We start from the raw sequence: 23,024 nt of genomic DNA, 5'->3' as shown, positions 1-23,024 counted from the left end.
GTCTGGGAAGGAAAGTTCTCACCAGAAACCAGGGCAAAATGATTAAGTCATCAAGAACAAAAGTTTTGCCTGAAATCGATGCGCCCAGGCCGAGAGATCAGCGCAGAGGAAGCCAGGACTCCGTCTCACTCTGTCTGACAAGGAGAACTGCAGTGGTAAATCGCGCCCAGGGGCAAGCCCAGGTTTAGGGGGAAATCTGGTTTCTCCTGCTGGTGTCTGATGCAGACTAGACCCTTGGCTCCACCTTCTCCATCTATGAACACGTGGACAGTCCCCAGTGCCACAGCCAGCGTGCTGCTGTCCCTGATTGGCAGAGAACACTCACACAGATGACCGTAGCTGGTGCTTTGCCGAATCCTCAGGTCCTCGGTGGAGCGGTGCAGAGCTGGGCCGGCTGAGGGGCTCCGGGCAGAGCTGCGATCTGGGAGGGACAGGAAGGCACACAACTCCAACATCTTTGCTGCAGCAGCCTCTCTGGCTAGCGCAATGACTATATAGTTACTTCAGCTAAACGAAGTCACTACAAGACACTTCCAAGAATAATGTTTAAAGGAATAGCGTGAATGAGATTACATAGGAATGGGGCTGGAGAGATGGCTCGGTGCTTAAGAGCATTGGTTGATCTCCCCAATGACCCTGGGAAATATTCATACAGTCAGAAAGGAGATGGAATACAGAGTTGGCTAAATTGACACTGGGTGCAGCAGACAACATACCTTCATCTCCGATTCTGCTACCCATAGGTCCTGTGTTTGTCTGCTGTGTTTGCCAGGCCTAGAGCCTTCAGAGGCCTAGAGTGAGAAGTCCTCCTCCCCTAAGCCCCAGGCTTTGCTAGCTGGAATGGTATACTAGCACACTGGCACACTTAGGGTGACCTCAATGCTCCCTCCATCTTATGTGTGCCACGCTCTGCACAGGTTTCTGGCTCCTCTTGCTTAGTGGAAACCTCTTTCCTAAGCAAGCCATCCCTCCAGTCATTTCCTGGTGCTGTGTGCTGGGAGATTCTGGCCTGCCCCTCCTTCCTAGGGTGCACTCCAGACCAACAGATCTCCCAGGTGTTAGGACACATTTGAAGGTCTCAAGCCATTGCAATGTGCAGTAGGAGCTATGAGCCAACCACTCCTAGGAACTACTGTGTTCTGGTGTCAGGAACAACATGGAGTATGGCTGGGGTCCCTCTTGGACTTCCAGGAGAGGAGAGTGGAAGAGACCCCAGAACCTTGGACTTTTCTTTAGGAACAAAGTCAGATACTTCCAGCCCCCAAACTGGGATCACCTAGTCGCATGCCCTGTGCCCGCCAACAAGCAGCCCTACTCACTCGTAGTGGACACTGACTTCCCGATGTCTGCAAGGGAGCGATGGATGGGCTTCTTGGTTTGGTGACGGTGCTTCCTCAGGAGCACATAGCTGACCCTTTCCCGGAGCTCCGGCCGCAGAAGCCCGCCCTCTATCTGCTTCTCAATGACATCATCTGCATGAGACACAAACGAGTCGGACCCACGTGGGGGAGAAAGAGACCAAGGCTTTGAGATCTTGTTTCTTCTGGGCTATTAGAAAGAGCGAAGGGATCAGGGATTTGAAAACAGTCCTGTGGCTCTGCCACAGGTGTGTGCACGTGTGGACAGAAGTCTCTGCCCTTTCTATCCCTGTTGTGAAGCATGCTTTAAATAGGACCTATGAAAGTGCGCCAGGAAGCAAACAATTCCTGTGTTAAATGATTTTCATCACCCCAAATGAATTCTTTTTTTATAGAAGAAATAGGTATAGCCAAACCAAATGTCCTGGGTAGAATAAAACTCACAGGGATGTTTAGGGGAGGAACAAAGAAATAAGCCACCTCTTTGTGTGACACTCCATTAAGTGGGAGCTAGTTTTCTTTGGGGGGGTCGTAGATCTAGTTTTCTTTCTTTTTTCTTTTCTTTTCTTTTTTTTTTTTTGTTTTGTTTTGTTTTGTTTTTCGAGACGGGGTTTCTCTGTGTAGCCCTAGCTGTCCTGGAACTCACTCTGTAGACCAGGCTGGCCTTGAACTCAGAAATTCGCCTGCCTCTGCCTCCCAAATGCTGGGATTAAAGGTGTGCGCCACCACCACCTGGCTAGATCTAGTTTTCAAAAGAAGAAAGATAGTCCATTTTCCTGGGGGTGGGGGTGGGAGGAAGAAACAAGTTGCCATGGTAACAGTCATCCCTGCCCATCCGTGGAGCCCCTCTCCCGGCCTCCTGCCTACTGCCTTGCTGCGCATTTCAGGGATGCTCTTTTGCTAGCTGTTGGTGGTCTGCGTAGTGTGGAAACTAGAAGCAGTTGGGACATTGCTTAGACAGTACCAGAGTCAAAATCCTGAAGAATCCGGCTGAGATGCCAGAAAGTGCTGAGATGGGCAGCTGTATACACTTGCGGTTTGACATGGGGTTGGGAGAATTCCCCTGGTTTGCTAGGGCCACAGCAGAGATGTCCTGGACTCACCTATGATCTGCGGTAGAGAGCCACCATCCAGATCCAGCAGCACCGTCCCTGTCTGCAGGCAGGTGCGGAGCTCGAAGAGGCTGTGCAGGGACAGCGTGGACACGTGGGGCTTGCTCCAGCGTTCTCCTCCTTCCTCTACCTTTTCTTCAAATTTTATCCACCTGGAAGAAGTAAGAATGGGGCTCAGCTTAGCCAGTGCCCTCAGGAGGAGACCTATTCCAGGTCAACGCAGTAGTGTTATGTAGTAGTTTCCTCTGAGATTGAAACATTCTATACTGTAGGAAGTTCCTTCAACAAGAAGGTAAAACAACTCAAAATAGCTTTAGGAAGTCCTTGAAACTGACCGGACTCACTAGGCCCCTCCCTGTCAGAGAAGTAATAAAAGGTAAGAGTCCCTCTCAGATGAGCAGAGTCAAATACAACAAATACTTTCTGAGGTGCCAAGTTACCTGGAAGAAGAGGAGGAGGAGAATGAGGGGGGGAGGAGGAGGAGGAAGGAGGAGGAGGAGGAAGGAGGAGGAGGAGGAGGAGGAGGAGGAAGAAGAAGAAGAAGAAGAAGAAGAAGAAGAAGAAGAAGAAGAAGAAGAAGAAGAAGAAGAAGAAGAAGAAGAAGAAGAAGAAGAAGAAGAAGCCCTGCTTGAAGAGGTGTAGATCAGCTGAGTTACTTGGTAGAAACACTCTCCAATCTGCTGAGCTGCCTGCAGGCTATGCAATATACTTCAGGTTTCCAGCTTTTGTGAGCGGTCACCCATGCTGGGGTGGGCTTTGGTGATACAGCTGCCTCTGAGTCATTTCTGTTTCCGGAATTAATCCTGTGAATAGTCCTATAAATAACTCCAGCAAAAAGTTGTACTGTGGTGATATCTGTTCTTTTGTTTGTCATGAATTCCCCATCTGGGGCAAGTAGATGTGTGTGTGCGGTGTCTACCCAGGAAAAGTCTTGTCTCACAAGTAGATACAGGCCTGTGGGTACAAACTGTTGGAGACATTGGCCCAGATTCCCAAGCAGAGGATCTCTTGATGTTGTCTGTCTATCCTCGCACTGTCTGATGCTGCCATGTAAGGACAGAATGATCACAAAGAGACATGAAGAGTTTTCTTCTTCTTCTTCTTCTTCTTCTTCTTCTTCTTCTTCTTCTTCTTCTTCTTCTTCTTCTTTCTTCTTTCTTCTTTCTTCTTTCTTCTTCTTCCTCCTCCTCCTTCTTCTTTTTGGTTTTTCAAGACAGGGTTTCTCTGTGTAGCCCTGACTGTCCTAGAACTCACTCTGTAGACCAGGCTGGCCTTGAACTTAGAAATCCACCTGCCTCTGCCTCCCAAGTGCTGGGATTAAAGGTGTGCACCACCACTGCCCAGCAAGAATCTTCTGATGTGACAGGAATTTTAACATTACGATATGAGGTTGAATTCTGCACACTGAATTTCATTTACTACTTAAATGAGATAATGCTAGGTTATTTTGTAACAATAATCTTTTTTAAAGAACTCAACTTGATCCTGGTTGCTACCATGTGGTTTGCTAGGAACAGAGGAAATGTCCCCAGACAAAAAGCATCTCCCTCGGGGTGGGGAGATGGTTATATCAAGAAAGTGCTTGTTGCATAAACACTAGGACCTGAATTCAATCCCCAGTACCCTAGTTAAATATCTAGGTGTGTGTGTGTGTGTGTGTGTGTGTGTGTGTGTGTGTGTGTGTGTTTATAATAATCCCAACACTGGGAGGATTACAGGAGGATCCCTAGGGCTCACTGGACAGCCAGACTAGCTAAATTGTTGATCCCCAGGTCAGTGAGAAACTCTGTCTCAAACCAAGGTGTAAAGCTCTTAAGAAGCAACCCTTGAGGCTGACTTCTGACCTCCACATGCCTGTTCACACCTGCTCACAACCTGCCCGCAAGATGTGTCCCTCAGGTTCTACTACACAGAGGCTGGGGGTCCCAGGTCTTCCACTGTAGAGTTTAACTATGAATTCACATTCAGGTTAAAGTCCAGATGTCACCTAGAGAAGGAAGGAGCTACAGCCAGATATGTGGAGGAATTTGCTGTTTCAGGAAATCTAGAATCACAGACAGGATGGAAGTGATGGTATTGGGGAGGCCTTGGACAGCGAGCAGAGGCATCACCCAACCAGGCCTCTCATGCAGAGGCTGCTCCACACGGCTGGTAGAGTCCCCAAGGAAGCTAACTGTCCCAGATGCAGACTCCAGTCCACCATAGTGACAGGTTGCCTCTGAACCACTGGGCAGCTCCTACCAGCACCAACTGAAACCTGAAGGGAATTGTTCTGGGCCACCTACTTTAAAAGTCCCTCTGAAAAACAAGTTTATGGAGTCTGTGGGGAATGGTCTAAAAAGGAAGAGGACTGAGGGTGGACATCCCTTAGCAGATATCAAACCTCAGCCTGGAAAAGCTTCAGACAGGCCAGTGAGATAGTTCCACAGGTAGGAGCATGGCTACCAAACATGGCGATCTGAGTTGCAGGATTGGTTTTTTTCCTTCTACCACGTGGGTTCCAGGGATCAAATGTAGTCACTAGGTCTGGCAGCCCCTTTACCTGCTGAGCCATCTCTCTAGCCCAGGCTAGTGTCAAAGTCACAACCCTTTCCTTCACCTCCCAGTACTGGGATCATAGGGACATGTCACCACATCCAGCTGAACTCAGATTGCATGCACACGTGTGTATATGTTGTGGGCACGTGTATGTGCACTGGTGCATATGAAAGCCAGAGGTTGCTGCTGGTTTTAAAGATTTATTTTTTAATATATACATACATATACATACATACATATGCACATATGTGTGTGCGTGTGTGTATGTGTGTGTGTGTGTGCACGCGCTAGTATGCCAGTGCATTGTGTGTATGAGCTGTCCTCAAAGACCAGTGGAGGGCCTCAGATTCCCTGGAACTGGGATGATTGTGAGCCAACATGTAGGTTCTGGGAACCAAACTATATAGCAGCCCAGGCTTTTAACCATTTCTCCAGCCCCCTTATCTTGTTGTTTTGAGATAGACATTGACCAAGTTCAAAGAAAAGCGAGGTGCCATGAGATTTGACCGCTAGCGCCCACGGCAGCTCACAGCCATGCAGGGGCTTCCATGCCCTCCCCTGAACTCAGTAGTGCCAAGCATACATGTGGCACACAATACATATAAAGTAATAACAAATAAATCTAAATTTTAAGGTGCCCTTATTTTTTAGAGGCAAATATTCAAGCATTTACGCATGTAATGAAGGTAGTTGGAACTCGTGACATGACCTAGTACATGTCAGGGCAGGGGGCGTGGGAACTGGCACTGGCCGTGAGTTCATCGGTAAGGGTTGAGAGGTACACACATGAACTTCGAACTTCTTATAACCCAAATGCCTACATGTTTTCCAAATAAAGGCACAGGCTCTTTCTACAGAATCTGGTCAAAGCAAGGCTTACCAGCTTGTGTGTGCCTGATGGAATGGTTCGTGTAATCCCAAACAATTCACTGCAGAGCAAGCTTTATTCCACAGTTGGTTTTAAAAAGCACAAATTAGCGTCGGAGAAGCAGGTCAAGCAGAAAGAAAGTCTCTGAGTTGGAAAAAGAGTTTTTGGTATTTCATCCGGTCCCAACCAGTGCTGTGGCCTCCACTTCTGCGCATGCCAGAGGCAGGAGTCAGGTGCTCCCTTCTCTGAACAGAACCTTAAAGAGTCACATGTTCCCGAAAGCAGCTCTCTGTCACAAAGAGGGGAGGTCCAGACCTGAGACCTTTTCTTCAACTGGGAACTCAGACAGGTCAGTTGCCACTGATCCCTGATCCAGACATAATAAGAACAAGTGTCCCTGGGCTAGCCACCAAGTCCAGTCCAGGCTTCCAACACCAACTTCCAGGCATGGGAAGAAGCTATCCACAAGGAAGGTCCAGAAAGGGCTGAAAGCCACGATGGGGCTGGGGCTATAGAGTTTAAACAGTAGAGTGTTTTCCTTCCCCGCCTGAGTTTGCTCCCCAAGCATCACATGGAAAACAACCCAGCTTAGCCAGGTACAGTGGTGCACACCTTTAATCCCAGCACTCGAGGCAGAGAAGCAAAGGAGGCAGAGAGGCAGAGAGGCAGAGAGGCAGAGAGGCAGAGAGGCAGAGAGGCAGAGAGGCAGAGAGGCAGAGAGGCAGAGAGGCAGAGAGGCAGAGAGGCAGAGAGGCAGAGAGGCAGAGAGGCAGAGAGGCAGAGGCAGAGAGGCAGAGAGGCAGAGGCAGAGGCAGAGAGGCAGAGAGGCAGAGAGGCAGAGAGGCAGAGAGGCAGAGAGGCAGAGAGGCAGAGAGGCAGAGAGGCAGAGAGGCAGAGAGGCAGAGAGGCAGAGAGGCAGAGAGGCAGAGAGGCAGAGAGGCAGAGAGGCAGAGAGGCAGAGAGGCAGAGAGGCAGAGAGGCAGAGAGGCAGAGAGGCAGAGGCAGGCCAATCTCTGTGAGTTAGAGGCCAGCCTGGTCTACATAGTGCCTTCTACATTAGCCAGGGCTACATAGTGAGACCCTATATCAAAGAAAACTGAAACAACAGCATGATGGTTTGGCACTTGGAAAGAACAAAGTAGAAGCAGGAAGATCAGAAATTCAGTGTTGGCTGGCCAGACGGCTCAGTGGGTAAGGGCGTTTGCCAAGAGTCTAGTGATCTCGGTCTGATCCTTGGGACCCACACAAAGGTGAGAGGAGAACCCCAACTCCACAGAGTCAGCCTCTGGCCCACATCACATGAGCACACACACACACACACACACACACACACACACATTTTAAAATAATTTAAGCCAAGAAGTTCAAAACCATTCCCCGCTACACTGCTGAGTGAGGCCAGCCTGAGCCACACTACCCAGGCTGAATCCCACCCAGACTGAGCACATCTGAATCAGAGCACTGGGAATCACACATCAGAGTTATTTAAAGGGGAAGACATGGGAGGGCTGCTGAGACTCTGGGCCGTGCAGAGCACTGGCCACTCTTGCAGAGAACTAGGATTTAATTCCCAGAATCCACATGGCGGCTTACGACCATCCAGACTCCAGCTTTGTGGGATCTGATTGTGTGGGCTTTTTGCACACCGAATGAGCACTCTACCAACTGAGCTGCAGCCTCTGTGGAATTTGATTTTTTTTTTTTTTGTTTACCTGTTTTGTTTCTAATATAAAGTCCTTGTGCTGGCTGGTTTTATGTTAGCTTGACACAGGTTATAGTCATAAGAGAGGAGGGAATGAATCTCGGTTGAGAAAATGCCATTAAGAGCTGGTTATAGGCAAGTCTCTAGGGCATTTTCTTAATTAGTGATTGGTGGGGAAAGGTTAGCACAATGTGAGTGGTGCCATCCCTGGGCTGGTGGTCTTGGGTTTTTTTTTTTTTAAAGGCTGAGCAAGCCATGAAGAGCAAACCAGTAATCGGCACCCCTCCATGGCCTAGACATCAGTTTCTGCCTCCCATGTTTCTGTTCTGCCTGAGTTACTGTCCTGACTTTCTTCAATGATAAAGAGTGGTGTAGAGGTGTAAGTCAAAAAATCCCTTTCCTCCCCAAATTGCTTTCAGTCATGGTGTTTTATCACAGCAATAGTAAACCTCAGACAGTCTCCAATGTAGCCCAAGCTTGCCTTAAACTTGAACTGTAGCCCAGGTTGGCTTTGAACTTGTGACTCTCCTACTTAAGCTTTCCAAGGGCTGGGATTACAGCTGTCTTACCACATGTGACACTTTTAAAGCATTTTAAAAATGCAATCCAATCTCCTGAGCAATACAACATCTGATGCCCAGGCTGTGTTGATTCTAAACATTACTTTAAGAAACACATTGGCGGGGCTGGAGGCACGGCTCAGCAGTTAAGAGGACTTACTGCTTTTGCAAAGGATCCAGGTTCTAGACCCAGTACCCACATGGCAGCCCACCGTTGTCCGTAACTCCAGATCCCAAGGATTCAATGCCCCCTCTGGCCGCCATGGACGCTGCACAGGCACGGTGCACATACCTACATGCAGGCAGCCGAAACACTTATGAACATAAAGTGAAGTCAGTCTTAAAAAATAAAGAATTAGGGCTGGAGAGACAGCTCAGCGGTTAAGAGCACTTACACTTTCGATTAGGACCTGGGTCTGATTCCCAGCATCCACAAGGTGACTCACAACCATCTTTAACTCCAGCTCCAGGGAATCTGATGCCTCTTCTGACCGCTGGGGGCACCAACCATAAATGTGGTACAAATACATACATATAGGCAAAACACTTACACATAAAACAAATAAATTCAGTTTTAAAAAAATGTAAAGAATGGAACAGGTGTGCAAATTCTGTTCTACCTTCATACTTTACACGACAAACTCATGTTACGTAAAATATCACACAGGACTGATGAGATGGCTCAGTAGGTTCCTCTGAATTCAGTCCTCAGAACCCACATGACAGAAGAAGAGGGAAGGAGAGAACAGACTCCCACAGGTGTGCTTTGTCCTCTACATACAGTCTGTAACACACACACACACACAAACACACACACATACACTAACACACACACACACATTCATACACATAAAGACATAAATAATAAAATACAATTTTTTAAAAAGCATATGCAATGCCAGGCAGTGGTGGCACATGCCTTTAATCCCAGCACTTGGGAGGCAGAGGCAGGTGGATTTCTGAGTTCAAGGCCAGCCTGGTCTAAAGAGTGAGTTTCAGGACAGCCAGGGCTACACAGAGAAGCCCTGTCTCAAAACAAAAACAAAAACAAAACAGAATAAAACAAAAACATCAGCAACAAAGCCTGTGCGTGAAGGTGTGTGTGAAATGGAGCACATGCATGCCTTCTACAACCCATCTAAACCCACACTTATGGCTTGTCAACCAAACCTGGCGAGGAGCTTGAAATGCTATAGTGTGTAAGAGCCGTGGCTGAAGTGTTGACATACACGGAGTTTGGACAGCACCAGACGGGCGATGACACCAGAAGGCTTCACTGACCTGTTGGGACAACCGCTTTCATCTAGGCTCAGGACTTCATCTTTATAGGTTCCCAGGGATGACCAGTAATGACCAAGAGCTGATGTATAAACCTAGTGGCCAGCTAGAACTCTGAGGACAAATTCAGACCTTGCTTGTTTTCATTTTCTTGAGGGTCCTAACAGCTGCTTTTTTGAACAAAAGAAAGAGGGTGTCACTAAGGCCATGTGAAGCATCTTGAGAGCCCTGGTTGACGTAGGACTGCAGTCCTGTGGTGGAGGCAGAGACGAGCAGATGCCCGTGGATTGCTGCTAGCCTGACGAGCTCAAAAAGCAAGGAGGAGCAGGCCAGACAGCTCAGTAAGTAAAGGTGCTTGCCACCGAGAAATCATCTTCTGACCCCCCACCCCCCGCACATGTGTCATAACACATGGGTTCTCCTCCCGTAGACATGTACACATAAAAACAGATAAAGGAAAGGGGGGGGGGACAAACATACAAAGTGAATAGCAACTGGAAGACACATACAGGCACGCATGTATGTATACATGTATATGATTGAACACACTCCTATTTTCCTGCCTGCTCACTATAAACTTCAGGTGCGTGTGTGTGTGTGTGTATGTGTGTGTGTGTGTGTGTGTGTGTGTGTGTGTGTGTATGTGTGTGTGTGTGTGTGTTTGGTAGACAAGGAAGAAGAGAGAAAGAAGGGCCGATACCAGGTGGAAACCAGCAACCTTCACTGTTCAGACCAGTGGGTCAGCAGAAGGTGAAGCAAACAATTGCAGAAACCCTCACCTGGCCTCAAATCTCCATGTGTTAAGAAACACAGTAAGCCCAGCCTGGACCCACTGCCCTGGATACCAGCAGCTGGAAACTGTTCTGTGCCCCTCTCCCGCCCTCTCCCTCCTCAGACCTGTCGGGAGCCCCACCTGCACCTACGGCCTGGCTCCACCCAGCAAGCCTGTCTCAGCCCTCTGCCCCTTAAGCAGTTCTCTTTCTTCCTCTCATTTCTCTTAGCATCCAAAGCAGGCTCACAGGTCTCATCCTCAAAGACAAAAGCCAAAGTTGAGGCCACGGGTCAGTGATGGCATACTCCACACAGGCCCTGGGCTTCCCTCTTAATGAACAGTGCATGGACAGTAGCATCGGGGTTGGAGACGGGCTTAGCGGACAGCGTGCTCGCTTGCTCAGTGTGTAAGGGAGGGCTTTGGTCCTCGGTACTGCATAAAAATCTGGGTGTGGTGGGTGGAGAGATGTTGCCCAAGTCGGGATCCAATGGAAAAAGTCTGGTGGTGACATGCAGCTGTGACCCCAGGGCTGGGGTAAAGGTAGCAGGGCAGAGATGGGCAGACCTCTGGAGCTGCCGCCAGCCAGCTTGGTCAGTGGGCAAGCCCCAGGTTCAGGAGAGAGCAAGCCCTCAAAGGTAACGTGAAGAGCAATTGAGAAAGACACCTAATGTTGACCTCCAACCTCCACACACATGCTTACACATATGTGCTTGTGCATGTACACAGACAGGAACTTGTATAATCACACAATGCACTGTCTGCAAGTGTTATGGTGACCCACACCTTAATCCCAGCTCTCAGGTGGTGGTTAGAAGTTCAAGGTTGGGGCTGGAGAGTTGGCTCAGTGGTTAAGAGTACTGACTGCCCTTCGGAGGTCCTGAGTTCAAATCCCAGCAACCACATGATAGCTCACAACCATCTGTAATGAGATCAGATGCCCTCTTCTGGTGTGTTTGAAGACAGCTACAGTCTTTACATATAATAAATAAATAAATCTTAAAAAAAAAAAAAAAAAAGAAGTTCAAGATCATCCCCTGCTCTGTAGTAAACTCAAGGTCAGCCTCTGCTCTGTAGTAAACACAAGGTCAGTCTGAACTTTGTCTCAAAAATAAATAGATAAATAATTTTTTAAAAAGCTGAATGAAGACTCCCCTTAATTCTGTGCTCTGCTCCAGAGACTCCAGTTCTTGGGCAAGCCCCTCAGCAGAGACGTCCAGATGATCCACCGACTTCCAAGCACAGAGCTCCACCCGGTGCAACCTGTGCTTGGCCGCTGAGCCACCCTCCAGCCCACGCCTTTTCCTTTATCTCTTCTCAGATGTAAAACCAAATGGTCTGCCTAACATATAGACCTACTCTGTCTTCTCCCATAAACCCTTCCGGGTCCCCCAAACTCTCAGCATCATGCTCAGCAGGTCCACCAGCATGGGACCTCCTGACAGTCTTGTCCATGGGTCACGGCAGATGCTGACAGTCTTGCCCTAATATCCATCCACGGGAACCAATGCCCAAGCCTCTCCTTCCCATCTTGGTCTTTAGGCACACCACCCTGAAAACACCCCCATTTCATCGTTGAGATACAGGCTAAGTAATATCTGGCCACTCCCCAGCCCTTGCTCCAGAGCCCTCTCCCTCACTGGCTATCTTTGCTGTGCTAACTCTGATCCGCCCTCCCGTCTCCGTGTGACCCTTTCTCCTGGAAGCCTTCCTTGACCCTCTCACACCTCTGTGCATTCACCTTGCCCTCATTTCCAAAGTCCCTCATGGGACGTTGTGCCTCACTACACAGAAGCCAATTGAACAACGATGGCTTCTGCTGTGTTCCATTACAGTCAGTGAGACCTTAGTAAATATTACTCGAGTAAAGGAATGAAGTTTGTTGACTTCCTGAGAGGCCTTAGCTTCCTACTCTGATTTATAAAGACGGGGTAGCTCTGACCCTATAAGGCCGACCCCTGTGGGCTGGAGAAGCTTTCAGCTCCACACCGAGGAAGGAAATATCCTAAAAGAACATTACGCAAGATCAGAAATGAGAGCAGATGCAAGGCTGAAGTGGGACCCCAAGACCCTCCATCCTGCTGACACGTGGAGGCGCATTCAGAACTTTCCAGAGTGTCCTGGTGTGGGAAGAGGGATGGAGCTCGGCTGGGAGAGCGTTTGCCTGCCGTGCATCAAGTACCAGCACCATGTGTACCAGTCAGCAGGAGGAGCAAGACTCCCAGACCATCCTCCTTCGCTATGTAACGAGTTCGAGGCCAGCCTGGGCTATCTGAGACACAGTCAATAAAGAGAGCAAATGTTGTGCCTCAACGGAGCTGACCCACGTCTCAGGCACCTTTGGGCTCTTTTCTTGTCATGACAGGAATGGTCTCAGAGCGTATGTATCTCATAAGAACCTTCTGGCAAGTTCTTGCTCTCAGGCTGCTGAGATTTGGAACATGTCCTCAAGGCTCTTGAGCGTTAAGCTCTAGTTATTTCTGAGACACCCTGAAGGGTCCTCCGCTCTTGGGTGGGTTCCAACCTGGACCGTTCCCCTTCCAGCCTCTTCTCTTTCAGTCAGGCAGGCGTCGGTTTGAGAAAGGTTAGGGTTTGGGGTAATTTATTTGCTCATAAAATGGGGGAGGGAATCACCCCTACGTCACCTGATTCTGCACTCCCTCAGACAAGGTCATTATTAGTGAACAGCCGGCGAGACCACCCATGTCTGAATGCCAACCAGACAGAATTAATAACAGTCTATCTTATTAACAGTCTGGCCTTTCACCATCGATCACATCAGAAGTGCCGCTGCACATACAGTCCTGATTATGTGCACGGGGCAAGGCTCAGCAGAGCTCAAAAAGCCACTTAAATCTACACAGCAGTAACTCCTTCGAGAGCTCGAAATGTCCCCTAAACTAATAAACCTCTGACAAAGCACCGCCAGGGAAAATTCCTTGAGGATTTAAGATTTTCACTCTCTTAAGCTTCTAATGCAATAAAGCAAGCACACCGTGCAGCAAATTAAGTACTTTTATGAAAGCAACCCCTCCCCCGCTCCCTTTGATGTATGATTAGCCCCCTAATGTCAGGGCATGGGGTCTGTAAGAGAAGCCTTCAGTTGTCTTCCGTTACTCCACAGAGGCCCAGAATCCACTGAGATTTGCTGATTCTTTGATTCTGGAAACTTCTGAGACTCCTGGCTTCCCTGACACAGGGCCAACAGAGTGTTAGCTGGGAGGAATGCTGGCTATTATTGTTGAAAGGAATAATAACTAAGCAAGTCAACTTTTGTCTTTCTGATTGTTAGGTTTTGGTTGATACATTGACTGGTCGGTTTGGTTTTTTTTTTGTTTTGTTTTGTTTCATTTTGTTTGTTTGCTTTAAATTGTTGTTGGCGGTCTTTTTTTGTTTTTTGTTTGTTTTTTTTTTTTTGTTTGGTTTTTTTTTTTTTTTTTTTGGTTCTTTCTTTTTATTATATAACAGGGTACCACTGTGTAGTCCTAACTGGCCTAGAGCTTGCTAAGGTGTTGACCAGGCTGGCCTTGAACTCACAGAGATTGATCTGGTCTGCCCCCAGTGTGCCAGAATTGAAGGCAAGGACTGTCAGTGAAGGCGGAGGTTTTGGACGAGTGCTCCAAGCTCTGGCCATCTGAACTGTCCTTTCCCAACTTGTGAGCCTTGGTTAGAGGTCTCAGGCTCTGTAGTTGTCACGAGAAATGGCTAATAAGCTTGGGAGAGCATAGCAAAGCCCAAGGGAGCCCAAGCTGGAGGTCAGACAGGCCTGGGGCCGGGGGCAAGCTGGACGTGATGTCCTGTACCTCCAGCCCTTGGCCAGCCACTAGGCTTCTGCCCCTCACCCCATCTATGAAGCCAGATTTCAGCTCTGCCCTTCTCGGGGTCATTGTGGGGCTTGAATGGGGGTGAGCCTGCAGTCTCAGTACATTGGGGTTCAGCGAACCATAGATGAGAAGAGGCTCTTGGGCATGCATGGGGGGATGGGGCACAACTGTGAGCTGTGGAGCCGATTGGTTGGTTCCTCCCTGAGACCCGCAGGATGTCATTCCTCTCAGTGACCCTTCTTCTAGATGCCTTTGCAGCAGAGAAGAGGCAGAGAGATCTGAGAGGTGGAAATATGTTCTTCCCTTTGCCCAGCGACCGTCCAGGCCACAGGGGGAGCTATCAGACTGCTGGTGTCAAAGTGGTCCCATGCAGACCCTGTCCTGGGCACCGCTGGGACTTAGTTCATGCAATTTTACAAGGGTCACATATCAGATATCCTTCATAGCAGATATTTATATTATAATTTGCAACAGTAGGAAAATTACAATTGTGAAGTAGCAATGAAAATAATTTTATGGTTGGGGGTCACCAGAACATGAGAAATGTTAAGAACCACTGCTTTAGTATCTAATTTCTCTCTATGAAAATTAGTTGATTTAATCCAAATTTAATCATGTTTTGTTTTGTTTTTGAGACAGAGTCTTAGGTATTCCATGCTGGCCTTCTACAGACTACACAGCTGAGGAGGACCTTGAGCTCCTGGTCTTCCTGCCTTCACCTCCTCCGTGCTGGAGCTCCAGTCGTGTGCTTCCACGACTGGATTGTGTGGTGGAGGGAATCAAACAGAGGACCTTGTGTGCTAGGTACATACTTTACCAACTGAGCCACAGCCATAGCCTGGATTTTAATTTACACACACACACAAATGTGTGCCTCAGAACAGGAAAACACACTTGCCTACACACATCCCACCTAGAAAGAAGCTTTTTAAAAAAAAAAGTATTCTTGTCAGGCAGTGATGGCACACATCTTTAATCCCAGCACTTAGGAGGCAGAGGCAGGTGGATCTCTGAGTTCAAGGCCAACCTGGTCTACAGAGTGAGTTCCAGGTTAGCCAAGGTTACACAGAGAAACCCTGTCTCAGAAAACAAAATAAAACAAAACACACAGAGAATTACTATTTTTCCATAAAGAAGAGGTGTAATTGAAACCATGCAAAAACTGAGACCACTCTTCCACTCTCAGCAGCCCTTGGGGTCTCCCCTGCTCTCCCTGTCTTTCCCTCCCTGCTTCTTGGGTTTTGGGGAACATGTGGGACTACTAACCTATCCTGTTTGGTTCAGAGGGTCCCTCTGTCCCTGTCACAAAACAAACATTCCTGAGACCCAACTTCCACTCCTGACTCCACACCATGCAGCTCTGCTAAACCTTCTAGAAGTTTCTTCCTCCTTCCTTTCCATACATGTGGAACTCTCAGTCCATACCTCTTCTTTGGGTCATGTACATGCTTGTGCAGTGTGTGTATGTGTGTGCATGCATGTGTGTGTGAGTATGTATGCATATGTGTGAGTGTGCAGTGTGCATGTGTGAGTGCATGTGTGTGTACATGTGTGTATGATGTGTATGTGAATGTGTGCATGCGTGTATGATGTGTATGTGAATGTGTGCATGCGTGTATGTGTATGTATAAGTGTGTGTGTGTGTGTGTGTGTGTGTGTGTAGGCCTGAAGTTGACATCTGAAGTCTTCCTCTATTGCTCTCCGAGCGCACAGCTTCTGGCTAGTGTAGGTAGTCACTTGTCCTGGGCTCTCCTGTCTCTGCTCTTTGACTGAGATTACAGACGACCACTACTCCTGTCTGGCTTTTACGTGGATTCTCGGGGTCCAAGCTCTGGTTCTCACACCTGCCAGCTGGTACTTCACCCACTGAGCCAGCTCCTTACATCCTCCTGCTTTCTTCCACGGCCCCACCTCTGTAGCCCACTCTGCTTCTCCAAACTCTGCTGAGCATGACCAGTCATTCAGACTTCCGCCCCTTCTTCCTCCAGTGAGTCCTCTCTGTGGACCAGCCAGACTGGACCTCTCCTTTCCACAGCATTTAGCTTGAACCATTTGACATTAAAGAATATACGTGGCCTTATTGTCTTCCAGGGTGACATGGGTCACTATTTCATCATTCCGTGTGTGTGTGTGTGTGTGTGTGTGTGTGTGTGTGTGTGTGTGCATGCGTGTGTGTGTGTGTGTGTGTGTGCACATGCCTATTCATGTGTGTAAGTATGCACATGTGCGCGCAGGTATATATTTTAAGATGAGAGGACAAGCCTGCTCCTTGGTTCCGCCCACCATCTTTTAGAGAGACTCTCTCACTGCAGAACTTCCTTAGGCTAGCCTGGCTGTCCACGGCTCCTGGAGTGGGCATATCTTCATCCCCTGGCTGCCACCGAGGTTACGAGTGCACAGCGCCACTGCCAGCGTACTCTACATGCATTCTGGAGACAGAATTCAGGTCCCCGGTTCTCCAAACAAGTACTTTGCTGACTGAGCCAGCCCCTCAGCTTTTAAAGTGCCATTTCTTTGACAATGACAACAATCATTCATGTTTGCTCCTTATGGTTTACAGTTCTAGACACCAAAAAAATTGCAGCCGGGAAGGTGCTCATCGATGGAGATGTTCCCGCATAGACCATTTTCCTAGCAGGAGATTCAGCCCAGACTGGGGCCCAGACACGCCCCCTTCATGGGAGGGGCCTCCAGCCACGCCCCCTCCATCCCGGCTCCTCTCACCTGGCTGACTCCTTCCACTCCATCTGGTCCCCGTCGTGCTGTAGAGTGTCCATCTCCGTGAAGAGGGTGGGGTTGGGAGCCTCATCTTCCTCCCCCAGGATGTCCTGCAGCTGCTCGGCAGCTGGAGACCCTGAAAAAATGAAGGAGTTGGGTCTGCCGAGTGCCCAGTCGAGTGCAGACGGGACTCAAGGCCCACAGGAACGGAACAGACACCAGGGCCAGGGACGGGTATTTCTCCATTCTCCAAGGCTCAGTCCATTTTCTGGGTCAGCTGAACTCTTGCCCCTTTGGACTGGATGCAGGCGTTAGTCTTTGAGATAAGAAAAAAATTGGTCTGTGTGTAGATTCCATGATCTTATAAGGGACAGTGAAGGCTGGGAAATGATCACAGCCACAGCGGCGGCGGCAGCAGCAGGACAGAGAACTGGAAAGTGAAATGCAGAATACCCCGACCCAACCTCACTCCGCACAATAGCCTAGAACTCTGTCCTGCTTCACCGCGGCAAGGCTGGGCTGGGGCGTCCTGCGGGCTTTCCTCACTAGCGAGGTGGGCCTGCTTCCTGGGGGTCCTGCCTCCTCACCAGTGGCCTGCTAGAAGCCACCTCCTGCACATTTCTCAGGCGCCTCTTTCCACTCCCTCCCTCTTCTCTTCCCCTTGTCTAGTGGGCTGCCCACTCCGGCTCAGGCATCGTCGTCGTTGGTACTGGGAAATAAAGCCACGGAGATGAGCCACGTGCTCACCACACTGCCCTGCACATGCCCACCCCGGGGCACTACAACACTCAGACACACTTCCGGTGTGTCCAAGTCACGATTCGAATGCCGTTTTCAGAGATGCTTTGTGACCAGTGTACTCGCTATAGCTTCCTATTTCCCTTGGTTTTTTGTTTGTTTGTTTGTTTGTTTTGTTTTTCCAGAGCACTCAACACTATCCCAAACGGTTGTTTATGGATTTGTGTACCTGCTTATTTCCCGTCCTCGCCACAGCGAGCCAGCCAGGGGGATAACAAGGTGTCAGAAGATGATCAATGCCTTGGCTGAAGGCATTGATCATCTTCCATCATCTTCCATCATCTTCCATCATCTTCCATCATCTTCCATCTTCTCAGTGTTTTCCAGACCACTCCTTCCTCGTCAGCCCCTGACTCCCCCTCTCCCCACCTGTCCACAGACTGACCTACTGAGGCTTTCGCACCTCTCTGAGTCTCTTATCTCTTCAGTTTCTCCAACTTCTACCAATAGTTATTGATCAGTTATTGATCAGCTGGTCCTTCACCGTCAGTATGTTGAAGAACACTATTCAAACCTTCTACTCTCTCCCCAGAATCTTCCCGGCAGAGGCAGGCATTCGGGCATTCAGCAGCACCTCGGCAAGGACCCACGACCACCATTATCTTCATCTCTGATGTGTCCTGGAGTCCCAGAGGCAGGGTACACCTATTCCACCTGGATGTGAGTCACACAGTTGCCGCTTACGCTTGAGGGTGATAAACCTGGCTCAAGGCTTAGACCACAGAAGGCCCTCACCACCGACGCCAGGATCCAGCTCAGCATCCATGGAGGAAAGCCTCCGACTGTGGAACCGGCGGCTTGGTCTGCACCCTTCCTGTGTCCCTCAGACCCAGCCCCGACCTTTAGTCCTCTCTGCCAGCTTCTTCAGCTTCTATCCCCCCTCTGCACACACTCGATTCCTCTCTGCTAGTCCAGACCCTGCTGCCAACCACCCTTGGACCAAAAGAATCCTCCCTCCACTCACCCTCCACAGCCCCTCACCCGGCAGCCCCCCAACCCCCCCCCCCCCCCGCTGCCTCCTCAACCTATCACCTCAGGGCACCCCATCCATGGCCAGACACCATCTGAGTTTGGTCTTTTTAAAATATCCCTAGCAAGTTTGTGCAGAGGACTTTCAGAATCACAGTGTTCTTTGAACAGCATGCAGTCCACGCAAAGTAGAAACAATTTTCCTGGCCAAAAAAAAAAAAGTGCTAGTAACTTCTGTGGCTACAGATCCACAATGGCCGTCACTTATTTAAATGTATTTGAGTTTGAAATGTTTCTATTGTTTTAAACTTATTTCACCGGCTTATTGAGTTTAAGGAAATTTCTTTTTTGTTTTTGTTTTGTTTTGTTTTGTTGTTGGTGGTGGTTTTTTTTTTTTTTTTTTTTTTTTTTTTTGGTTTGTTTCGAGACAGGGTTTCTCTGTGTAGCCCTGACTGTCCTGGAACTCACTTTGTAGACCAGGCTGGCCTCAAACTCAGAAATCTGCCTGCCTCTGCCTCCCAGGTGCTGGGATTACAAGCGTACGCTACCACGCCTGACTTCATTTTTTTTAAAGGTTATTTGTGTAGGCATAGTGCCTTCGTGGCAATAGACCTTTAATCCCAGCTCCTGGGAGGCAGATGCAGAGGGATCGCTTTGAGGTTAGAGCCAGCTTGGTCTACAACTTGAATTTCCGGAAAGTCAGGGCTACAAAGAGAGATCCCATCTCCTAAATAAATAAATAAGTAAATAAACAACCCACAACAAACAAACAAACAAAACCCTCAATGTTTTCTCTTTTCTCCCTTCGAATTGGGAGACTCCCGCTCCTTGATTCTGAAGAAACAAACCAATTCCCAGTTTTGGCTACTGCTCTCTTTTGGTTTTGCCTTGCTGGGAACCAGACCCAGGACCCGTTTGCTCTTAGCAAATACTCCATCACTGGGGTACATCCCTAGCCTGACAGCATCTCAAGTGCAGATTTGATCTCGTGGATTTCCAGTTGAAAAGCCTTGGGTGGCTCTTCACTACCTAAAGCTTGGGTTTGGTGATAGGGTTCAAACCCTCGCCAGCAATCTGCGCCAAGCCTGGCGCATCCTTTGCTCTGCTGCGCCCAGACCCAGCCACATCACACCACACACAGTTCTCTGAAAACAAGGACTATACTATCCCTTGAGCCTCCGTCCCATATTTTGTAAATCTGCAATCTTCCGCATCCTTCAAGGCCAGGAGAAGGTAAATAAATGGGCAGATCCTTAAAAGATAGCAGATTAGAAGGGCGGGCAGGCAGGGCAGGGGTCTACTCGAGCACCAGCCTGCCGGGCAGTACCTGCTCCGCGGAACAGCTGAGCACTCGAGTCTCCGGCGGTTGGTGCTGCCTCTGGCCCCAGCCTGTTTCTGTGGCTGCTACCCTGGCTGCGGTCTCCTCCAGGATCCTCTGATCCACAAAACAAACTCACTTTTGTTTCCAGTTAAGCAGCAAGGGAGGCGTGGTGGAGGCAGGCAGGAGAAGAACTAAAGGGAAGGAAGGGGATTGGGGCTCGAGAAAAATAGCGAAGAGAGATTTCGTGGAAATCCGGGGAGAAACGAGCAAATGAGAAAGAAGGGGGGCGGGGGAATCTGGGGTATGGTGGAGAGAGGAAGGAGGCGTAGTAATGAGGCTCAAGCAGGGACCTGTGCGCTCCACAGCAGCTGGGTGGTGGCAGCGGTGGACTGTGGGAGAACACCTAGAGCTGCGCCGCCCGCGCCCCTCCCCTCCTCCCCGTGAGCCCTTCGGGACAGACCTGGAGGCTCCGGTAGAGCAAGGCACCTCTCCTCAGGCGCCTTCATAAAGGCTGGGGCTGGGAGGTAGGATTTGTACACAACCCCCTAGAGCCTCCTTAAGATCTTAAGATTTTGGTGGCAGGCTGTAATAGCCTGGCAGACTCTGTGCCCTGGCCAGGACAGCCTCACCAAGCCTGGGAGTTGGGAGTGGAGGTTTCGTTGTTGTTGGGGGGCGGGTGTTTGTCTCGGTCTCTATAGTGCTACATGGGGCTGGATTAGCCCCCTTCACAACTCTGAACCCGGTTTTTGGACTTGCTCTCTGTACCCACTTCTACGACAAAATGACACACGTTGCCACTGAATGGGTGTTTTCTGGGAGCCCATGGACAACAGGAACTGGTCACTTCGGGGGCGTTTGTGAACCCCACGGGGGAATTACTTTGCTCTCTGAGAAACCTCTAATCTGGGGTTTGGCTCAGCAAACGCTTACCACGTGCAAGGTTGAGTGGAGGTCACAGAGGCAGCAGCGCTGCAAACTCAGGCTCCTTAAGTCTTAGAATTGGGAAGGGGCTTCGTGGAGGTGAAGCGCAAACCTTCAGTTCACAGGTAAAAAACGGGGAGTCAGTGGACACCGCGGGAAGCCCTGGTTCGGAGGAGTTGGCTGGGGAGAGCTGGTGCCTCCTACCATTCCCCATACAACATACCGCCCGCCCGCCCGCCCGCCCGGTGACTGGGTTCTTGACCACATTTTCATATTTGAGGTTAGAAGATCAAGCAGGGCGGTGTGAGATGGGGGTGAAGTGCAGCCCAGATGGGCCTCCAGGGGCCTGGGACACGGGATGAGGTTGAAGTCTGGAGCATCTGGGATGGGAGGGGGGAGGGGCGGTGCTGCTGTCCTTTGGAGGGTATTGGGACTAGAACATGGGGACTCTGTTATACTGGGACAGCCCTCTACTCACTGAACTAAGTCTGGTTATGAAACTAGCTCCAATCTGTGACATCCTCCTGCACCACACTCCTAGCTCAAGGATTACAGGTGCACACCACAATGCCTGGCTCCCACCCTGCCCATTTAAAGAAACAGAAACACATTAGATTCATGTGGTGCGCCAAGTGATGTCACCATCGTAGAGACCCTAGTGGTGGGCATCCCAGGAGTGCCCCACTGAGGGTCCTGTGAGTGGTCCCCCACCCCACCCTGTGCCTCCGCAGAGACCTACTGAAGCAGCCTCAACAGGACACACTAAGTCAGAGGCAGGGTCTACCTCCACACCCAAAGAAAGATTTCAAAAGAAACTGGAGACTGTTAACATTGTAGAAGAGGCCAGAGCTGGGATCATCTCCTGATTATTAGCAGTATCAAAATTGGCAATGCAGTAACCTCCGTGAGACTCGGTTTCCCTGCTAATTAAGTAGAGATGATGAATTCTGGTGGAGACTAACTGGAATAATTCCAGTAAAGTGGCCGGCACTCGCCACCCCCTCAAGTGATCCTCCTGCCACTGTGCTTGTGGCTGTGACCAGCTTCCTATTACCAGCCTGCTCCCACCCTGAACATCCCAGGGACTTAATCCGATTCAGTGTCTGACCCACCCTGGCCACTTCTGTGTGTCCCCCTTCTGCTGGGGCCCTTCCCTATCACAGCCCCTCCCTCCTGCCCGCTCAAGGTTTACCTTATCACGTGTTGGACCACTGCATCAGGGACTTCCCTAAGGTACCGTGGCCCCATGTACACATAGTATGTCACAAGCTAGCCCTCCTCATGAGAAATGCCACAGTAGTGGCCCCTCCGGTCTATAGTGGAAGAGGTGCATGCTGGCGGCCAACGATTGAAGTGGTCTCAGACTAGCTAGGGACAGCGACACACATCTGTAGTTCCAGCACTTGGGAGGTAGAAGCAAGAGGATCAGGAGCTCAAGGCTAGCCTCAACCATAAAATGAGTTCCAGGCTAGCCTGGGCTACAGAAGGCCCTGTTTTACAAAAAAAAAGAAAAAGAAAGAAAGAAAAAAGAAAATGAAAGAAACAAATAGAAGAACAGGAAGAGGAGGGGAGGAATAATAAATATGAGGAGGAAAAAAGGAAGAGGAGAGAAAAGAGAGAACACGAGAGGGAAAGGGAGGAAGAGGAAAGGAGGAAGAGAAGGAAGGAGAGGAGGAGGGAGAGGAGGAGGGAGAGGAGGAGGGAGAAGGAGGACCGGATTGGGCTTGGAGGGGAACCGTGTGCCAGGGACTAAGCTTATGGAAGTACACAGAGTGGCTTTGTTTTTTGTTTGTTTAATGGAAGTGCATGGGTGAAGACTGATCATTGCTTGGTCAGAGCACAGGATGACTTGGGAACTACATCCCCACCCCACCCCCACCGCACCCTACCCTACTCCACCCCCACCCCCACTCCCAGCGAGGAGCAAGGGCTTCAGAACCCTAGGAAAGCCTGGGGAGCAGTTAGCAGAAAGTCAGTGACTTGGACCTCTGAGGGAGCCTTTCTTGTTTCCCCTCCCCCTCAGCTTCGCACGGTCAGGGTCTGACCCATTTCCGTGGCACTGCTGTCTGCTCACCCGGGGCTTACACAGCACGGGCACTCAGAAAAGAGTTTCTGGGTGAGTGAGTCTGACTGAAACCATGAGCACGTCAGCGAGGGATTATAGCAGCCACAAAGAAGGAGCTAAGACCTAAGACCCGGGAGGGGAACTGGGGGAGGGGCTGAGGAGGGGCTGGGAGGGGCCGGGGAGGGGCTGGGGGAGGAGCTGGGGGTACGCAAGCTACGGTGAG

General features: G+C 49.7%; 1 protein-coding gene across 3 annotated transcripts in view; it reads right to left on the bottom strand.

Annotated features, from left to right (window-relative positions):
• The window catches only part of Slc4a5 (solute carrier family 4 member 5), an 80,262-nt gene that overhangs the window by 42,220 nt on the left and 15,018 nt on the right, over nucleotides 1-23,024 (bottom strand). For 2 of the 3 annotated variants that reach the window (XM_052174097.1, XM_052174098.1), the window contains exons 4-7: nucleotides 16,734-16,863; nucleotides 2,462-2,622; nucleotides 1,320-1,472; nucleotides 326-421 (exon numbers count right to left, since the gene is read on the bottom strand). In XM_052174097.1, coding sequence (XP_052030057.1) covers nucleotides 326-421; nucleotides 1,320-1,472; nucleotides 2,462-2,622; nucleotides 16,734-16,863 — 540 coding nt within the window. Of the gene's footprint in view, nucleotides 1-325; nucleotides 422-1,319; nucleotides 1,473-2,461; nucleotides 2,623-16,733; nucleotides 16,864-19,821; nucleotides 19,963-23,024 lie in introns of those variants that run through there. The other variant, XM_052174099.1, reaches the window with a different exon arrangement.

This window comes from Apodemus sylvaticus, chromosome 2 (assembly GCF_947179515.1).
Source record: "Apodemus sylvaticus chromosome 2, mApoSyl1.1, whole genome shotgun sequence".
NCBI classification, from domain to species: Eukaryota; Metazoa; Chordata; class Mammalia; order Rodentia; family Muridae; genus Apodemus; species Apodemus sylvaticus.
The sequence above is the reverse complement of the archived record's forward strand: the minus strand, read 5'-3'. Positions and strand labels throughout refer to the sequence as shown.